At 36.0% G+C, this 18,344-nt stretch overlaps 1 protein-coding gene across 1 annotated transcript in view; it reads right to left on the reverse strand.

Moving 5' to 3' along the window:
* Positions 1-18,344, reverse strand: part of LOC129280990 (protein-tyrosine kinase 2-beta-like) — a 46,106-nt gene that overhangs the window by 20,281 nt on the left and 7,481 nt on the right. Inside the window, exons 3-8 of the mRNA XM_064112588.1 lie at positions 13,835-13,916; positions 11,476-11,576; positions 10,032-10,147; positions 9,165-9,265; positions 8,609-8,698; positions 7,463-7,667 (exon numbers count right to left, since the gene is read on the reverse strand). Coding sequence (XP_063968658.1) covers positions 7,463-7,667; positions 8,609-8,698; positions 9,165-9,265; positions 10,032-10,147; positions 11,476-11,576; positions 13,835-13,916 — 695 coding nt within the window. The remainder of the gene's footprint in view (positions 1-7,462; positions 7,668-8,608; positions 8,699-9,164; positions 9,266-10,031; positions 10,148-11,475; positions 11,577-13,834; positions 13,917-18,344) is intronic.

Below are 18,344 nucleotides of genomic sequence, written 5' to 3' on the forward strand. Positions count from 1 at the left end.
TCTTTTCACTGTACGTCTCCCTTCTTGAAAATGTGTTATAATTACTTTTATAGCTGCATACATGCACAGCCAATGTGAAGAAAAAAAAGTATTCATGCATTTTATATGCCCGATGCAATCTCACACTTACCGATAACGCCATCTGAACAAAAACAAGCAAAAAAAAAGAATAAAAGTTGCAAAGGAAAAAATCAAAAGAAGCATTGCATTGAGAAAGGGCACATTTGAACATGAGCACAAGACTTGTCAAGCACATACATGTACATGTAATTATGCTTTATCTCTAATTGCAAGTGCAATGCGCAATGCAATGCAATGCAATGCAATGCAATGAGGTTTAATATTGGTCAAGCATTGATACCCAGTTTCAGTGGTGCTCAAAAGTTGGTGAACCCCACCAGAATAATGAACATATTTAAAGTTGTCAAGTTCTGCCATGTTTTAGACATTCACTTGTGAAAGTCAGGGGATCAAATATGATATTTCATAAAGTTTGCTCCTCTGAGCTCGCTGAACATTGTAGTGTTGATGTCTCTACATTCAACACACAGCATGAAGGAGTGCATTTTGTGGTGGGGTTCACTCTTAAACTTTTCAGAAAAACTGTATAAATGTACAGTGTGTACCGGTAGATGAATGAAAAAAATTACAACAAAGCACAGAATATGATTATGTCATGATCAGGGCTTCAGTCAATCCTTAAACTTATCTCATTTGTGATAAATTTCATTTTTATTTTTTATTTATTTATTTTCCACTCGTGGGCTGGATGGCCCTTCTGAGGGGTCCAGTGGACACGTTTAAAAATACAAACATAATATACAAACAAATACATATAAAAGAAAACATAAATCAATCATACAAAAGGTAAGTTACAACTAAGAATTACAACTTATATACAAACGTAAAAAATAAAAAATAAAAAATAAAAAATAAAAAATAAAAAATAAAAAAATGGCCTTGCCCTAAACATATTGAAATATAAAATGTGATGAATTATTCATCATACTCAAAATAAGAAATCAAAAGATATTTAGAGAGCTTTTTCTTCTATTTTGATCAAGGAATTGTTTCCTGCTTTGATTATATTTTGTGAATGGAAACAAATGTCAAGTCTCAATATGCAATCATTTTAAGATATCAAATATGCAATACCCCCCTTCATTTTCTCGTGTGTCAATCTATGGGAGATCAAAATAAAAACTTTTAATTCAGATATGGTGTCAAAACATTGACAAACTGTCCCACTCTACATGTAGGCTAGTAAACTATGTTTCTTTGTTCAATTAAACTTTGTATCTAATATAGAAAGACAATTTATGTACACCTCAAGAACTCAAAAATGTCAAAAGTTGTAGTACAGAACTCTTATCATAACGATTTCAGTATGACGTCATATGGAATGATGTCATCAGTTTGACTCAGAGCCACTGTGTACAAATTATTTACACCTTTTTTTTCCTGCCATGATATTAAATAATTATCTCTAGTCTCTACAATTAATTTCAATGCTTCTCTACCATGGAAATTGTTGCTGATCATTGGCAGACCATGTCTGAAATACTGTACATGTCGCCTTATGGAGTAAAAAAAATAATTGGAAGCAGTGTTGACGTGAGGGATAAACTAACTTTTTACTCTCAGGGATCTTAGGTAGCATTTGATGATTGTTTTACGTCATGCAAACTAGCAGAAGCACTGCTGAAAGATTGCAAATCAATTAATTCATTAAGCTTAGGCTGCTTGGCATAATGCTTTGGAATGGCATGATTGATTGTGCATATATGCAGGCTTGCCAAATTTAAATTTTTACAGTATTTTTTGTTTTCAAGATAAGCCAAGATGTCTTCATGATATTTTCAATATGATACAAATGTTCACTTCAGGGGGCCGTTTCATAAAGTTGTTCGTAAGATGAGAGAGACTTTAAGATCGAATGGTGAACCTTTCTTACGTTCCAAACCATCACCAATGAATATACAATTTACCACAAGAAAGGATCACCAGTCGTTCTTAAAGTCGCTCTTAACTTACCAACAGCTTTTATGAAACACCCACCCGATTCCAAGGCCTGTATTCTGAACTTGGGTTTAACTTAAGACCGTGGTCTAACTCCGTGCTAAAATTATGGGCAGCCAAACATGTCAAAATTTCTTCACATGGTAGGATTTTTATGTTTATTGTGCTCTTTGCTAATTCTTTAATGGTGAAGACAATTATCTTTAATATGTATCCTTCCCAGGTTGTTAAGAATGATTTCAGAGTCTAATGAGCTGATACATGTACATTGAACCTGTGATGTTTGAGATTTGTGGCTCAATTGGCTATCCATAGTTAAACCACAACTTTAGACAAAAGTTTAAATTAAACCTGACTAATTTTATGAATAGTGACCAGCCGAATAATAGATTTACATTTAAACCTTGTGGATTTAAATATATAAAGCTAGATTGAAAAGTTAATCCATATAAATCCTGTATGCCACTAAATAATATTCCCAGCTGATCTGGATTCAATTCCTTGGAATTTAGAGTGTTCAAAAGTAATTATTAAATATGGACTACTTTTCATCATATCATAATGGTAACATCAGGCCAAAAAGATTGAATTATAAAAAAGAATACAACTTTAATGAAAATAGAGTAGTGAATCTGGTTCCATGACATTTGCTCCAGCAAAAATTGCTCCGCTCTAAATTCCACACTTAATTGAATGACCAACTTCAAACCTGGGCTTAACACTATACCCTGCTTTAAACCGAAAATAAAACCCTATTGCAACCCTAACCTTACATGAAATCAAGTCCGGAGCAATTGTCGCAGGAGAAAATGTGGTGTCACCTTTAATCCTGCTGTAGGAACCACCGGTCTACTGAGACGTGTACATGTACACATACTACAGAAACCTGCTAATAATAGATAGGCCTATAGAAGGACCACTTGTATAAAGACTACAAGTTTGGTTGTTTTGTGTCCTTTTATGATTTTCCTAATACCGGCATTATGTACAATTTCTTGAAGTTCCTCAACAGTGATTGAGAAAACTAATACTGTGATTTTTATTATTTGTGCACATGTACATACTACAATTGTACATGTATGAATGTGCACTGATGCAAAAGAAATGTGCAAAGGTTATGATTCATAATGTAATATTGAGAGAGTACCATCTCATTGTCTCTGATGATGACATATCCTGGTTAAGTTTTCTGTAAGTCACAAAAATAACATCCTGTATGGATTAATATCTAGACACTTGAGAAAAAACTATAAATGCATTATGTCATTACCATGGCAACACAACTTCCAGTCCATTCTGAAAAATGGGTCTTGCATAATATCTTTTATGCCTCAAGACCAATGTGTGCCAAATATCATGAGCATCTAGGTAATGAACTGAGTTTGATCCGCAACATTTGCAACGGACAAACCGCTTGACTGTATGCTGATTCCTACCCCATTTAACTTTGTCTGGGCAAGTAAAAATGTAGCAGAAGAAAAGAGCACAAAATGCACAAATAATCTGATTTATTTACCACTGTTATATATACATGTTACTTTCCTTCTGTATACTGAAATACAAGTATAAAATACCTGCAACGTACTGTTGCCTATAATAGTAGGTAGTCAAACAAACATGCAAGTTGATTTCAATAATTTCAGTGATTAAGAAAAAAAAATGCTCTGTGAAAATATTAATGATAGAAAAAATGTCAATTTGTTATTTGCATGGCTTTAAAGAATAATAGTTCTTCAGGCAATTTAGAATTTATCTCTTACGTTAATTGTAACTTCCTCTTCTTACAGCTCGTGAGTCAAGCACAGACCTACTGAATGAATTCTGAACCCTAATACCTTGTTTTGTTGTGATGGGATTAGGAACTTGGTTTCTACAAAGTTACCCCTTTTTTTTCCCCCAAAACCAGACAAACAAAAATCCTTGTCCACCCTAACAAGGGCCGGTGAAAAAAATTGACCGATGGAGAGACTTGTGAGGACAAGTGTTTCTTAGTGGAGCAGCTGTCTCTATAGGAAAAATCACTTGGTGCACTTTGTTAGATGTCCCAAACACATTCATAATCATATAAATGCAATTTTTGGCAGCAGTCCACCCATCACTTGGTGTACAGGGACGAGGAGATCATACCTACATGTAATACTATACTTTTATGTATTGTGTATTTCTGGGCCCTATTTCAAAAAGACTTGTTACGATAACTACAAAATTTCTATAACAAATTTAGTATCAGCCAATCAGATTGTAGGATTTCAGTAGCTTTTACCTGTTTTTGCAAATCTGTTATCACGACAAGTTTTATGAAATGGGCCCCTGATGTACACTGACTTTAATAACGACAAGTAATCCTTTCTTGTGGTAAATGGTACACACCAAAATGTTCATTGGCATTGGTAGGGCATGAGAAAGGATCACCAGTCGTTCTTAAAGTTGCTCTTAACTAATACCTTGGTCACATTTATTAATTTTAATTCAAACCACCTATATGTAGTTGGACAAAAAAATGTTAGAACGGCTGTTTTCGACTCGCCGTACGGCCGCCGTAGAGCAAATGTGACCAAGGTATTACGAACAGCTTTATGAAACACCCACCTGGATGGCAATTTCCTTCTTTTCTTTAGGAAGAAGACAATAAATGATAAACATGTATTCTATGCTATTCTAAAACCCACTCATACATAATGCACACCGCCAAACACCTGTTATTTGCTTTGACAACACGGGCACACACACAAAACCTTGAACAACAAGTGGCAGGAGTGAATCAGTCAGTGTTCCGCTCCCCCTCACGACCCAGGGGACACCCTACGTCAGACGCGTCACAGAGCAGCAGAAACAAAGAGCTTCCCTTTGGGGGTGGCAGGGCCAAAACGTTGCATCGGAGCTCTGTCCGCTGATTGACCTGGGGAGCGGTTTCATGGATAGTTCTGTCACCGAGTTTCACTGATCAATCTGCCTTTAGCCAATCAGATGCAAGGATTTCCAGTAGCTTATAACATCTGTCACTGAAAAGCAATGACTATTCGCTCCATGAACATTTCCTGAGGTTGCGCTTCAGGCAAAGTTTTGTCAGTGAGTTTCACTGACTAATTTACCTTTAGCCAATCAGATGTAGGGATTTCCAGTAGCTTTTAACAGTCACGATTGGAAATTTTTGATTTATTTTTCCTATATGAAACACTCCCCTCAGTAATATTTCAAGAAAAGTTTTGTAAATGAGTTTCATTTACTAATTTTCCTTTAACCAATCAGATGCAAGGGTTTCTGGTATCATGAAACATGTGAGTGTGTTAAAATCCTTGACTTTTTGCTTCATTGTCAATGAGTTTCACTCGACTATCTGCCTTCAGCCAATCAGATGCAAGGATTTTCAGTAGCTTGTAACACTTGTGAATGAAAAAAGCACTGAATATTGGTTTCATGAAATGCTCCCCCTATGGCCTTCTCATGACGTCTGTAAGATGTCTAATTACTACGTCATTGACAGCTACCGACTGCAGTGATTCAACATCATTGTACAATAATTCTATACTCTCGATTGTTGATTTGTGAAATCCTATTGACTCATATCATAGACAAATCTGCCATACATGTACATGTACTTTGGCAAAAGGAAGCAAGTTACAAATGTATAATTTGTTGTAAATGAACAATGTGTGTTCGTCATTTACATAGGTGTCAATGCAATTTAACAGCATACATGTATTTTCTTCAATATCTTTCAATAGAACGATCATTTCTTCCCCAAATTTTGCCTGAACGTGCAACATACAAAGGGTGTTTCGGAAACATTAATAACTCAAATTTGACTGATGTGTCACTTGCTTCCTTTTGGCAAAGTTGGGTAGATATGCTGTATGAGGTGGATATTGATTTAATTTTAGTTTATATGTTGCTTAAAGTATCAGATTGTGAATTAATAAATTCAAACTTCTGACAATGTAGACTTTTTCCCTGTTATTTTTAGTTTTATAAACTATCATAGCAACTACTTTGGTCAAAACTGGCATAAAAGGAATATAATAAAATGCAACTCAAAATGTCAAACGCAAGTTGATTTTCAACCAATGACAGGTGCACATTTGGGATCTGTCCTTGATGGTTTTTTTTCGTTACACATGTGACTCTTTCTGCAATGGGACCCGGGGTCTGAGAACTATAGCGTACCGAAGCGATGACGTCAGTTGCCATGGTGTCATGGCAGTCTGGTTCTAAACAAATTAACGCGCGGGGGCCGTTTCATAAAGCTGTTCGTAAGTTAAGAGCGACTTTATTCGACTGGTGATCCTTTCTTATGATCTAAACCATCGCCAATTTATTATACCATTTACCACAAGGATCCCCAGTCATTCTTAAAATCGTTAACTTTAATATGAACAGCTTTATGAAACACCCACCCGGAAGTATTGCAACTCACTCATATCACTCTATATTTTCTATAGCACATCACCATTTTTGCAAAACAAATGTGTATAGACAATCGTCGGCTGCAACTCTGTTTAGAACCAGCCGGTTCGTTGTCATGACATCGTGACGTCATACTTAGGTACTCTATTTCATCAAATTATTGATTGGACTAACTGGGCCAAATTCATATTATGACTGATGATCTAATCGATAGGATCCACTTTGCTACTTAGTTTTCTCCAGTTGGTCTAATGAAAATTTGACTTGTAAATCAATTCTAAACAAGCGGATTAAAGATACAATTTAATGGGTATCATATAAAATGAGGATGAATGGAAATCAAATGGAACTTACAGCAACTGAGCAATGTGTCATACAGAGCAAATGAATATCAGACAAACTCATTAAAAAAATACCAAATATATTCAGACAATGTACAAGTTTGACCAATAATTAATCCTTTAGTGGGATTAGACTATAATGGGGGAATAGACTAAACAGTATGGCCCGTATTCTGATAGCAGTTTTAACTTAAACTCAGGTTTAAAGTTGTGGTTTAAGTATGGGAAGCCAAAAGTATCAAAATGTTTATTAAGTTGTATGTTTACATGTATGTTTAATGTGCTCTTTCCTGATTCATCGCTGGTGAAGACAATCATCTATTTAGACTTGCTAGACAATTATGAAAGATTTGAGAGCCAAATGAGCTGAAGTATGCTATCTCTACTGTTAGTGCTTTATGTAACAATTGGCTATCCATACTTAAACCACAACTTTAAACCTGAGTTTATGTTAAACCTGCTATCAGAATACAGGCCTATATGATTATTCAAAAACGGCATTAGACAAAGGAGGTTTAGACCAAACATCAAACTAACCATTGCAAACAAAGACACAAATATCTTTTGAATTATCATGCAAACAAACTACGAACACTGAAACAAATACAAAGCATAACTTAGACAATATGAACACAATATGAAGTTCAATCTAAAATAAGCATCTTTCAATTTTTCATCTTCTCTTTTTTGTGACTTACTTTAATCTTGTTTTGAGGTCTTTGAAGTTGGGTCTTTTAGAGGGTTCGTACGACCAACATAGCGTCATCACGCTGTACAGCGTCGGTGGACACGCAGCGGGCATTGGTAACCTCTCGCCGTTCTCAATACGGCCTATGACCTCGTTGTTTTTTACCCCCTGGAAAGGCTTGACCCCATACATGAGGATCTCCCACATGCATACACCTGCAAGTCAAATGTGGAAATTGTATAGTTCAAATTCAAGTTCAATTTTATTCAATTCCAAATTTTAAAACAATTCACAAAACATTGAATAAATTCATGCAATACAAGATGAAATATAGCAATTAGATAATTTGAACATGTACATGTACAATGTAGGTATAAAAATAATCAAGTGATTATAACAAAATAGAGGGGGAATATGAGTACTAATGATAGGCTATTGTCATGGTAAAAAGACATACCAGTAAATGTATCTCAAATTTTTGTGATTTTTTTTTTTAAAATCAGGAAATTAAAAACTATGCGGTTCATTCCCTGATATCCATGTGGAAGAATTCTTTTATATCCAGCTGTTCAAGAGGATATGAAAATCTTTCAATGCCACATCTCTTTAAACTTTGAGAGAGATCATTGTTCTTCATGCACTCATCTCGATGTTTTAAACCATCTGTGGATATTCCAGGTCATTGAACACACACACACACAAGTTAATTGTGCTCAAGCTTACAAGCATTCAGTAAATAATCATCACCCTCTCTTGATGAAAGCTAGACAGTTCCCCTATGATCAGAATTATTTTAACTTCTATTGTCTACACCAGGGTGACACTGAATGTTTTGTCTCATCATTAACTCAACAGCGCCCTCTAAAGAAAAATACAGGACAGTGCACTAACAAGATACAATCGATATGATTTATTTGGTCTCTGTAAACACTGACACAGAAATTTTGTGTTTTTAAAGCGCTGATAAATTCCTTGGACTGCTATTTAACTGTATTCATGGTTGTGCTTGGATAGCAGAAATTCTTTACCCCCCCCCCCCCCCCCCCCCCCCCCGGCATCCCAACTCCCAACTAGGGCTCCACAATACAAAGAAATCACAAAATGGCACTGGCCTATCAATATCATTTGTGCAATATAGTAGTATAGAATTTCTTACCAAACATCCAGACATCACTGGCAGATGTAAACCTCCTGAAGTTGATAGATTCTGGAGCCATCCATTTGATGGGTAATTTACCTTTAGAAGCTACAGAATAATGAAAAGTATTTGGACGATGTAAAGTTGTGTTTGAATAAAAATCATTTCAATAATTTTCTCTTTTTTTGCAGTATCGTTTACCACTAGCATGAATGAAATTATCAGGATTACTATTGCTGATATCGCTATCATCACCACTTTCATCAGAACTATCTTCATCATTAAAACTATCATCTTCATAATCATCCCCATCCTCATCATAACACCTTCATCACCATTGTTATCATCATCATGATCTTTGTCATCATTATCACAATTATCATCATCATCATAATCATCATCATTATCACTGTCATCATCATCATCATCATCATCATCGTCATCGTCATCGTCATCATCATCATCATTATCATCATCATCACCAGTATCATCATCACCATCATCATCATCACCACCTTCATCAAAATCAGTATTTCAATCATCATTATTAATCTAAATATATATCTGATCATACCTTTGTAGTATGAATGGTCATGTAGTAATCTTGAAAGACCAAAATCACCAAGTTTAACATTGTCCTTAGCAACTACCAGAAGATTCCTGGCTGCAATATCTCTGAAAAAATGTGAAAAAAAGAAATCAGTAAAATATTGTCATGATGGGTTACATATGATCACCTATTCATGTAAATGAAAATTATCCCATAACTTATTAATCATCAAATGACAGGATCCCTTTTACAGCCAGGTGCATTTTAAGGCGACCGCACACCTTACGACTGGTCTGCGACCCGATTTCAGAATAAAATGTAGTAGAATTTGATGCTAATGTTGAGACTTGGAATATCTTACTGTGTAATGTTCGAAATCATCGTACAAATACCTATGTTCAAATCTGTGACTATTCTATCATTCTTCTTACAATAGAAGCGAATTTAATATCTAGTCGTAATGACGTCATAGCAGTCGTACGATTGGCTACTATTTGAAACTTATTTAGCATTTACTCCAAAATAAAAGCTTGCAATCTTTCAAAATGGTTATATTAGTATTCTTTCAATTAATTTTAAACTTAAATAAAATTATATGTTCCATTCACATTTTCAGAAAATGAGCAGAATGCGATTTATTCCAAAATCCAGCGCATAAGACGGCTCGGAATCTATCTCATTAGTTTGGACAAAGATGGTACTAAAGAGGCCATCTGGGAAAGAGTGGAAAGCTCCTCACTCCACAAGAAAGAAGGCTTTTGCTTCAATCTCTCACATGGGTGAGATCAGGCAGTTCAAGGTGTTGTTTCCAATTTCTTAATTAAATATTTTCAAAATATCTATATGAACTCTCAGAGAAAGGTCAAGACAGACGGACTTTCACACACTCACCTATGGACAAACTTCTTGCTCTCTAGATATGAAAGAGCCATGCTTAACTGGTATGCATACAAGATCAGTGAAGCTAACGTTAGTTCCTCTTTGTGTGTCTGTAAAAACATCCTCATCTAGAAAACATAAACAAGTAAAAGATACATGATATTAAGGCTAATCTGGAGTAGTTCTAGCAGGCAATAATTCCATATAATTCTCTAACATCAAATTAATTTGCAGACAAAAATAATGAATACAACATAACATTTGAATATTAACAGAATATGTTTTAAAGTAATCGAGCCTTATTCATAAACCTTGTTTATACTGGAATCCTTACTATGTTTTGATGACGAAGAAAATAATCATATTTATCATTTCAAGCCAATTTCTAATGATTTACATTATAGAAATCTATGTCACACTTGGCTATTTATAGTCAAACCACAACCTGAGTCAGTGGCGTACGCAGGGGGGGTGATTACAGGGGTTCAAACCCCCCCTTAAAATTTTTTGATACCCAACCCCCCCCCCCCCTAAAAATTTTTTGAAGACTTTTTTTTTTTTGCTTGTGTAATGTGGAAGCGTCGTGGTGTAGCGGTTCTGACTCTCGCCTTGTAATCAAGGGTCGTGTGTTCGAATCCCACCATGGCCTAGCGTCCTTTGGCAAGGCGTTAATCCACACTTTGCCACTCTCCACCCAGGTGTTAAATGGGTACCCGGTAGGATGTGAAAGCCTATATGTAGTATGCCTAGCAATTGAGTCTTTGAACTCTTGTTGGAATGCTCCCCAGGGAGTGGAGAAGGTGCATACATTGTATGCGGGCATGCAAGGATCTGATGACCGGGGTAATAATATGTCTGTAAAGCGCTTAGAGACGTTGTTCCGATGTATTAAGCGCTATATAAATGCGGAATATTATTTTTATTTTTATTTTTTTAAGGTATGACAACGTGAAATTTGTGTGGTGAAGACCTTTTTTTGGGGGGGTCAATGTTTTTTGGGGTAGGAAACGACCTAAAACTGGTGGTGAAGAACTTTTCTGCGTACGCAACTGACTTGAGTCAAGAGTTTAAAATAAACCTCGGTTCAGAATACTGGGGCCGATTGCACGTAAGGGTCTTTCCAAGGACCGTCTTTTGTGTCGCCCATCTTTTATGATGCGCTACAAGCGGGGTGTTTCTGAAATTTATGATAAACAAATAAAATTCGTAAGCTTGCTTTTAAATCAAATTTCATACAATTTCATGAGATATCACATCATTTTATAAACAAATATTTTGTTTATTTCAACGGACAAATAAAACATATTTGCAGATAATTTATTTGAAATGCGTTTCACATGGCGTATCATAAAAGATGGGCGACACGAAAGACGGTCCTTGCAAAGACCCCTTCGTGCGATCGGCCCCTGGCCTACATGGAAGGCATTGTGTAAAAGACTGATGGATTCATTTTTACCTCTCCAAATGGGGCTAGCTCCATAACGATCCATATGGGCGGATCTGTACATACCCCTATTAACTTGATGATGTGAGGATGATCAAACTGCTTCATGATATCTAAAAACGGACAAAAGACAGAGAGAAAACAAGTTGTTAAAGGGGAAGTTGACCCTGAAAAAAGGTTGTTGTAAAAATAGCAGAAAAAAATAATAAGAAATATTGCCAAAGTTTGAGGAAAATTCATCAAAGATTAAAAAAGTTATTAGTATTTTAATTATTTGATACTGTATGTGAAGTCGTACACGGGCAGATTTCCTATCAATCAATGAAATGCATTTTCTCAGAAAATCCCCATCATATACCATTGTATCTTCAGTAGGCCTAAATAGACAAATCATTCACACCTGTTCCTATATAGAAACAAAAAAAGTCATCACAAGCCATTAAAAAGTTTAATTTATGCCTTTTATATTACATAACATATGGGGCAGAGCTGCTCTTTTATGAGATCACAAATCCAAACCTTACAATTCTGATAAATTTCTTAATCTTAAATGAATTTTCCGCAAACCTTCACCAGCGAGCGTCGCGTAACGTTGGGGAAGTACAATAAGAAACAAGATGGCGGCGTAAACACCGGGCAAGTCTCTTCCGTCTTTTCACAATATTTTTTCATTTTTTTGATGAATTCTTGTTTAAAAATAACAACGAGAGCGTAGAAATGTCGGAAATGAAGTTTTATCCCACGTACATGATTTATGGCTAGATGTTTTAGAAGGAAAGTAGAAATCTCGGGGGCGAAAGTTTCAGGTTTTGGGGTCCTTCGTGTAGGTGAATACATGTAGGAAGGACTCCCTGGCGTCATTGAGAGTAAGCCTACGTTAGTAAATGATTTTTACTCTCAAGAAGCCGCCTGGCTAATCAATACGCCGAAATCACACACCGATATTCCACCGCACAACTCTACAAATCCAGCAGCCGCGAGCGCACACGCCTCGCAAAGCTAGCCGGGCCTACCGGCCTGGTGCACAGTGGATTCCCGTTGGCATATATCACATGCACCAGCTTTTCGCTGCTCCTTATTTGTCTGCCTTTCACACAGAATTTAGTAGCAGCAAACGTAATGGAGTTAATACTACATGCTAAAGTTAGCAGACAATACATGTACTTCCAATCCAATTGGTTCAATGCAAAAAAATCATAATTTCTGGAGGATAAGGATGGTAATCGTAAGGACGGGAGTTGGGATGAATTTTCGGGAGCCTCCCGATGAAATCGGGAGGGTTGGCATCTCTGTAATCACATAAGAATTGGAGAATCTAAAGTAAAACCAATGAGTACAGTAAGAAACCTTGGTGTTTGGCTAGATACTCTGTTGAATATGGAGACACAGATATCCAGTATGTGCAAATCTGCCTTTTAAACACTTTATAATCTTCGCCACATCCGTAAAAATTTAGATCAGAAAAACACGCTATACAAATTTATCACATTATTATTTTTCATATTATTATTACAAGATACAAAACCTTGGTAATTGTGGGCAAGAGGTCATTCTAAGCTCATGTTCAACTTTTGGCAAAGCCAGCAGGTACATAAATCTTCCAGGATATTAAAAGTGTTATATTTGAAACCCTTCTCGCCCAAAATAGCGCCTTTGGCTATGCACGACACAATGGATGCTGGACAACTGCTCAAACAATTGCGATCTAAAGCGGTCAGTGACTCAACGTCTAAAACTCTTCAAAAATGTTCTACAGAAAAGGAAATGACTTGAAACTGACAAAGAGGGAATATATTCCATGAAGTTGTGTGCCTCGGTTGGAGGGTTAAGTATTTGGTTTTGGGGGTCTATCGATAAGTCTCTGGACTTTGAGCCAAAAGCCCAGGTTCAAATCCGACCGCAGCACATGGGTCCTTTGGCAAGGCGTTTATCTGCATTTGCCACTCTCCACCCTGGGTATTGAGTAGGAAGAAATACCTTGAACTTTCAATTGACTTTTGATGGTATGAGAGTTCAGCCCATGGTAATAATATCACTTCAAGACATTTGTATTGCTATGTAAGTGATGCATAACATTTGGTTTTACTTGGATCTACTTAACAGCTACTTGTCACATTGTAAGAATAGTTTCACATACAGCCAACCATATCAATACTCTCGCACTAACAGGGGTTGGAAGAAACTGACATTGAATCTAGACCAAGCGCAGGTCCCACAATCAAGAGAAAGTCCTTTGATCAGAAAAAAGTTGATTCTCGTTCAATCGCAACTAGACTTTGTAACGAAACTACTTTGCTTCTTGCAAGCCGCAAGTAGTAGCGCAAGGACACACTTGAAAAAGACTTGAAGACAAGTCCTAGTATAGACTTACATGCTTCTTCTAAGAATCTTTCTCCTAGTGCCTGAGTACTTTCAACCTTACAAGTTTTGACAGCAACCTCGACTTTCTCGTCCTGAAAAACGCAAAAGAAAAAATTAAAGGAAGTATTAAAGACCACAAAATATATGAACGATACACATCAGAAATTGATTAGTAAAAAAAATGCCCCAATAGGTTGTATTTGAGTCTGATCTAAATCGGCCAAGATGACAGCCTATGTTTGGACCAGGGTAGGAAATTATTATTTTTTCGTTCTTAAAAGACAAGTCCAACCCAACAAAAAATGTTTTGAATAAAAGGAGAAATATCACATACAACCATAACACTGAAAATTTCAACAAAATCGGATGTAAAATAAGAAAGTTATGACATTTTACAGTTTCGCTTAATTTCACAAAACATAGCACAGTTACATGTATGCTTGTTTGATTTTTCTCTATTGATTCAAATCAAAAAATTTCTGGGGTGGACTTGACCTTTAAAGGTTGTTTTTCACATTGGGGTGATTGCTGAATATTTGGGGCTATTCTTTCATTTCAAGGGCAACTTTTTTGTATGCAACAAACAAATTTGGTAAATATGTTGATTTCAGTAGGGGGAAATAAATGAAAGGTTGAGATTGGAAAGAGGGGGGGGGGGAGATGTAGAGAGGGGAGAGAAGGAAGGAAAGGGGGAGGCGGAGAAGGGAAAGGGGCGAGAGGGAGAGGGTAGGTGAAGAAGGGAGATGGGGCGAGATGTAGAAGGGGAGGAGGGGAAAGTAGAATGGGGGAGGGGAGATTGAAAATGGAATGGGGATGGTGAGAGAGGGAGAGAGTGGGGGAGAAACAGAGAGAGAGGAAGGAAAGAGGGAAGGGCAGTTGGAGGAGAGATGAATAAAAAGACAAAAACAGAGAGAGGGGAGAAGCAAGGAGGATATATAAAGACAGATGACAGAGAGACAGACAATGACAGACACAGAAACATTTTAGAAATTCATATGGGGGGTTGAAAGAGGCATGCACATACACAGAGGACAAAAAAGGAGAGAAGAGATCCCCAGAAACAGAAGACTACAAAACAGAACCGCAAACGGGCTAAATCAGAGAGAGCAGAGAAGCTTTTCCTATCGATTATGACAGCAGGTTTTAGAAAATGTGAGGACAGCAAAGCGAGGCTTTAGGATGATGGAATCTTTTGTCATTTTGCAAAAGTGATTGCTTCCTGTGCAAGGAACAAAATAGAAATGCCAAAAACCAACCAGATTAAAGTCTGCCATTTCACATGCAAGGAAATGGCGAATGGCATGGATGATCAACTTTATAAGAGAATGATGAGCAACTGCTATTTTTTTATCAGGAAAATCTACATTTCATGAAGATGGAAATAACATTGGGATCTAGAGGAGATAATATTTAAAAGTAATAACTGAAACTGTAATGCCAAACTGTTTCTTACAAAACAGGGCCAACTTAAAAGTAGGATGTATTTTTGTTTTTCAAAGGAGTTTCAGCAGAGGCGTAATTAGGCTATTTTGATATGATGTGGTAAAAACGATATCAAAAATTCTAGCAGTACCATAAAACTTAAACAGAAAAAGTATGTAAGTCAGTGTGCTACATAACTTTTTAGAAGCACTTGCCCAGTTGGGCAAGTAAATTTTTAAATACTTGGAATATACTTGCCTGAAAATCTATTTCACTTGCCCGAAAAAAATCATTGAAAAAAAGGTTTACCTCTCCAAAACAAGGTTTTGCGGTTTTGTAAACCATTGACCCTTTTCTCTCTTTTGACATGAACTGATCTACTTTGTTATTGCGTTTCTTTTTCCAAAGTGATTTTATCTTGCCTGCCATGACCAAAATTAGGGTCAATATACATGTATCATATCGACCCTAATTTTGGTCATTCTACTGTGAGAATTTTGCTTGCCAAATTCGGGCAAGTAGTTTTGGTCTTTACTTCAAAACACTTGCCCGACTCTAACTTTTACTTGCCCCGGGCAATCGGGCAAGTGCTTATGTGCTGTTTAATTTGAGCAGATCACTACACTCTCTAATCTGGCACTGCAGTGACAACAACGACACAGACCTGCCAACCTCTGGGAATGAAAAAGTGTATTCTGTGATTAAAAAAAGTGTAATGTATTTTTCCCAAAAAAAGTGTATTTCATATTAAAATGCGTGGCGCACTCGCTCATCGCGGCGCTCAAGCTGCATGCAAGCTAAAATGCGCACTGCTCTTGCAGATGAAAAAAACAACATTTAAACATGTGTATATCTCACCCTGGTTTTAACAAAATGATTGAAAAAAAAAAAACAAGTTACCTGAAATTACATTGATCTAATAACCATATTTGTGTAAGTTTTATGAAATAGAGACATATAGAGATGATTTTTCTCAATAAATTACGATAAAAAAAATAAAAAAAGTATAAAAGTATTTTGGTTGCAAAAACGTACTAAATACGGCAAAAACATACTGGTTGGCAGGTCTGACGACATCACTGTTTAAAAATGCAACTCTTCATTTATATATATAATTATTTTACGTCAAGTTTGAATCATGTTTATCCATATTCTATTTTTCAAATTATGAAACTCAATAGAAATATTGATTATTGCCAATTTGAGAAACAGAAAAATAGATTTCATTGAAACTCCTGATTACAGCTGTATAAATAATGTTTTCCTCAATCAAAACCACCAATCTATACTTAAGAACAAAATAATAAGCAACAACTTCCGAACTGGTTAGAAGCATAACATGACAATCATCTCAAAGTTCTTTCTTGGACAGTACACCCACCTTCCTGCCTGCTTGCTTTGACGAATTCAAACATGGTCTTAAACTTGGCATGATTTTGGTAAAAAAGAGTCAAGAGGTGGATTTTGTTGCCAAGAGAAAAACAGTGACTGATTATTTCAAGAGAATTCAAAAAAAGAGGCCAAGAATGATCAGGCTATGCCCAAAAGTGCTGTAAGTTGAATTTGATTAACCTAATAGTAAATATTTGCCAGAATGTCTGGCATGGCTTGACTTTGCACTGTCACAAACAGAGTTCATACGACCTGTTTGATCCGAACACATCTGTATGCAAGGGCCATGTTACATGAATCAAATAGTCAGTGATTTTTATCGACTAATTTGACCTGAGCCAATATCAGAAGCAAGGATTCTGGTAGCTTTCTACAATAGTCAGTAAAAATCACTGACTTTTTATTTCAAGAAATGTCCCACAGGGATGCCAACCTAGTAAGAAACAAATGTGGTGTTTTTAAGGATGGCCAAAAACATTTTTGGGTAAAATTTTTAAACATTTCTACAATAGACATGAGTATGATACATATTTTAGGGAAAAAATTATTTTTCGTGAAGTTTTTTATTAAAAAGAAGAGGAAAAAACACTAAAAACAAAATACTGTATTATTTGTATTCTTCTTTTAATTTTCAGTAGTATATATCATGGGTTTTTTAACTAGAAAAATGGAAATATTTTAGTCTATGTGCAAAAATTATTGTCTTCCATTTTACACAATGGCTTCTATCATTTTCTTGATATGAAATAGGTTTCAACCAAAAGAAAATGCATAACAATTCTTCTGCTTTTAAAAACAAGAGGAATGTTCAACAAGCTTAAAATAGCAAAGGGATACTGAGACCTCAAGCTAAGATGTTACTGGGTCCAGTAGCAGAAAGCTTTATACCGACTGATCATACCATCATCTTTACGATTGATTGTACAGAGTAGTCAATGCAAGGCAATCATGAACAGTTCCTCTGCAATTAATTGCAAAGCTTTGTCTAACAAGGCCAAGGTCGGCATATCATCAGGCTAGAGGCTTATCCAGATAAATAATCAACAATCTTGGCTTAGGTTAATCTCAGCTATCTACTGCTTCCTACTCGGATCAATTTCATTCCTATCCCTTATTTAATGAGATGTGTCATTTTAATGTAATCCTATACAGCAATACTGGAACAGATACTCTGTACGTGTATCGTATGCTTGGATATCATTTTTCACTGGGGTTGAGATAGCATCTGGATCCTGTTACATATAGTTTTGCAATTGATTGTATGGCTGCTTTTTACAATTGATTGCATTGATCATTATGTAGAATGAATCACAGTAACTTCATGCATAATTAATCATTTATCTCAGTGAAATAGGGCCCTCAACTAAACTGAAACCAATAATCAGTCATTTGATTTTAGTTATATCTGTTTCAAATCTTTCATCATTTAGCTGAATAAAAATGAAGTGTACTACTGTACGAGTATTGAAATAGAGAGGGAAATGAATATACTGTATGCTGAAAAAATATTTTCCACTAAAATAGCCAAAATGGTTTTGAATGACGGTACAACTGCATTTGAACCTAAACCTAATAAAAACAATCTGATTTCTTCCATTGGCATAGAGATACAAAGGACAATCAATCACAGAGGCTGAAAGTGAACTGACTGCTGTAAAGAAAATTCTGCAATTTTGTTTGGCCATATTTTATTAAAACCATAATTC

Source organism: Lytechinus pictus, chromosome 17 (genome assembly GCF_037042905.1).
Source record: "Lytechinus pictus isolate F3 Inbred chromosome 17, Lp3.0, whole genome shotgun sequence".
Taxonomy (NCBI): Eukaryota; Metazoa; Echinodermata; class Echinoidea; order Temnopleuroida; family Toxopneustidae; genus Lytechinus; species Lytechinus pictus.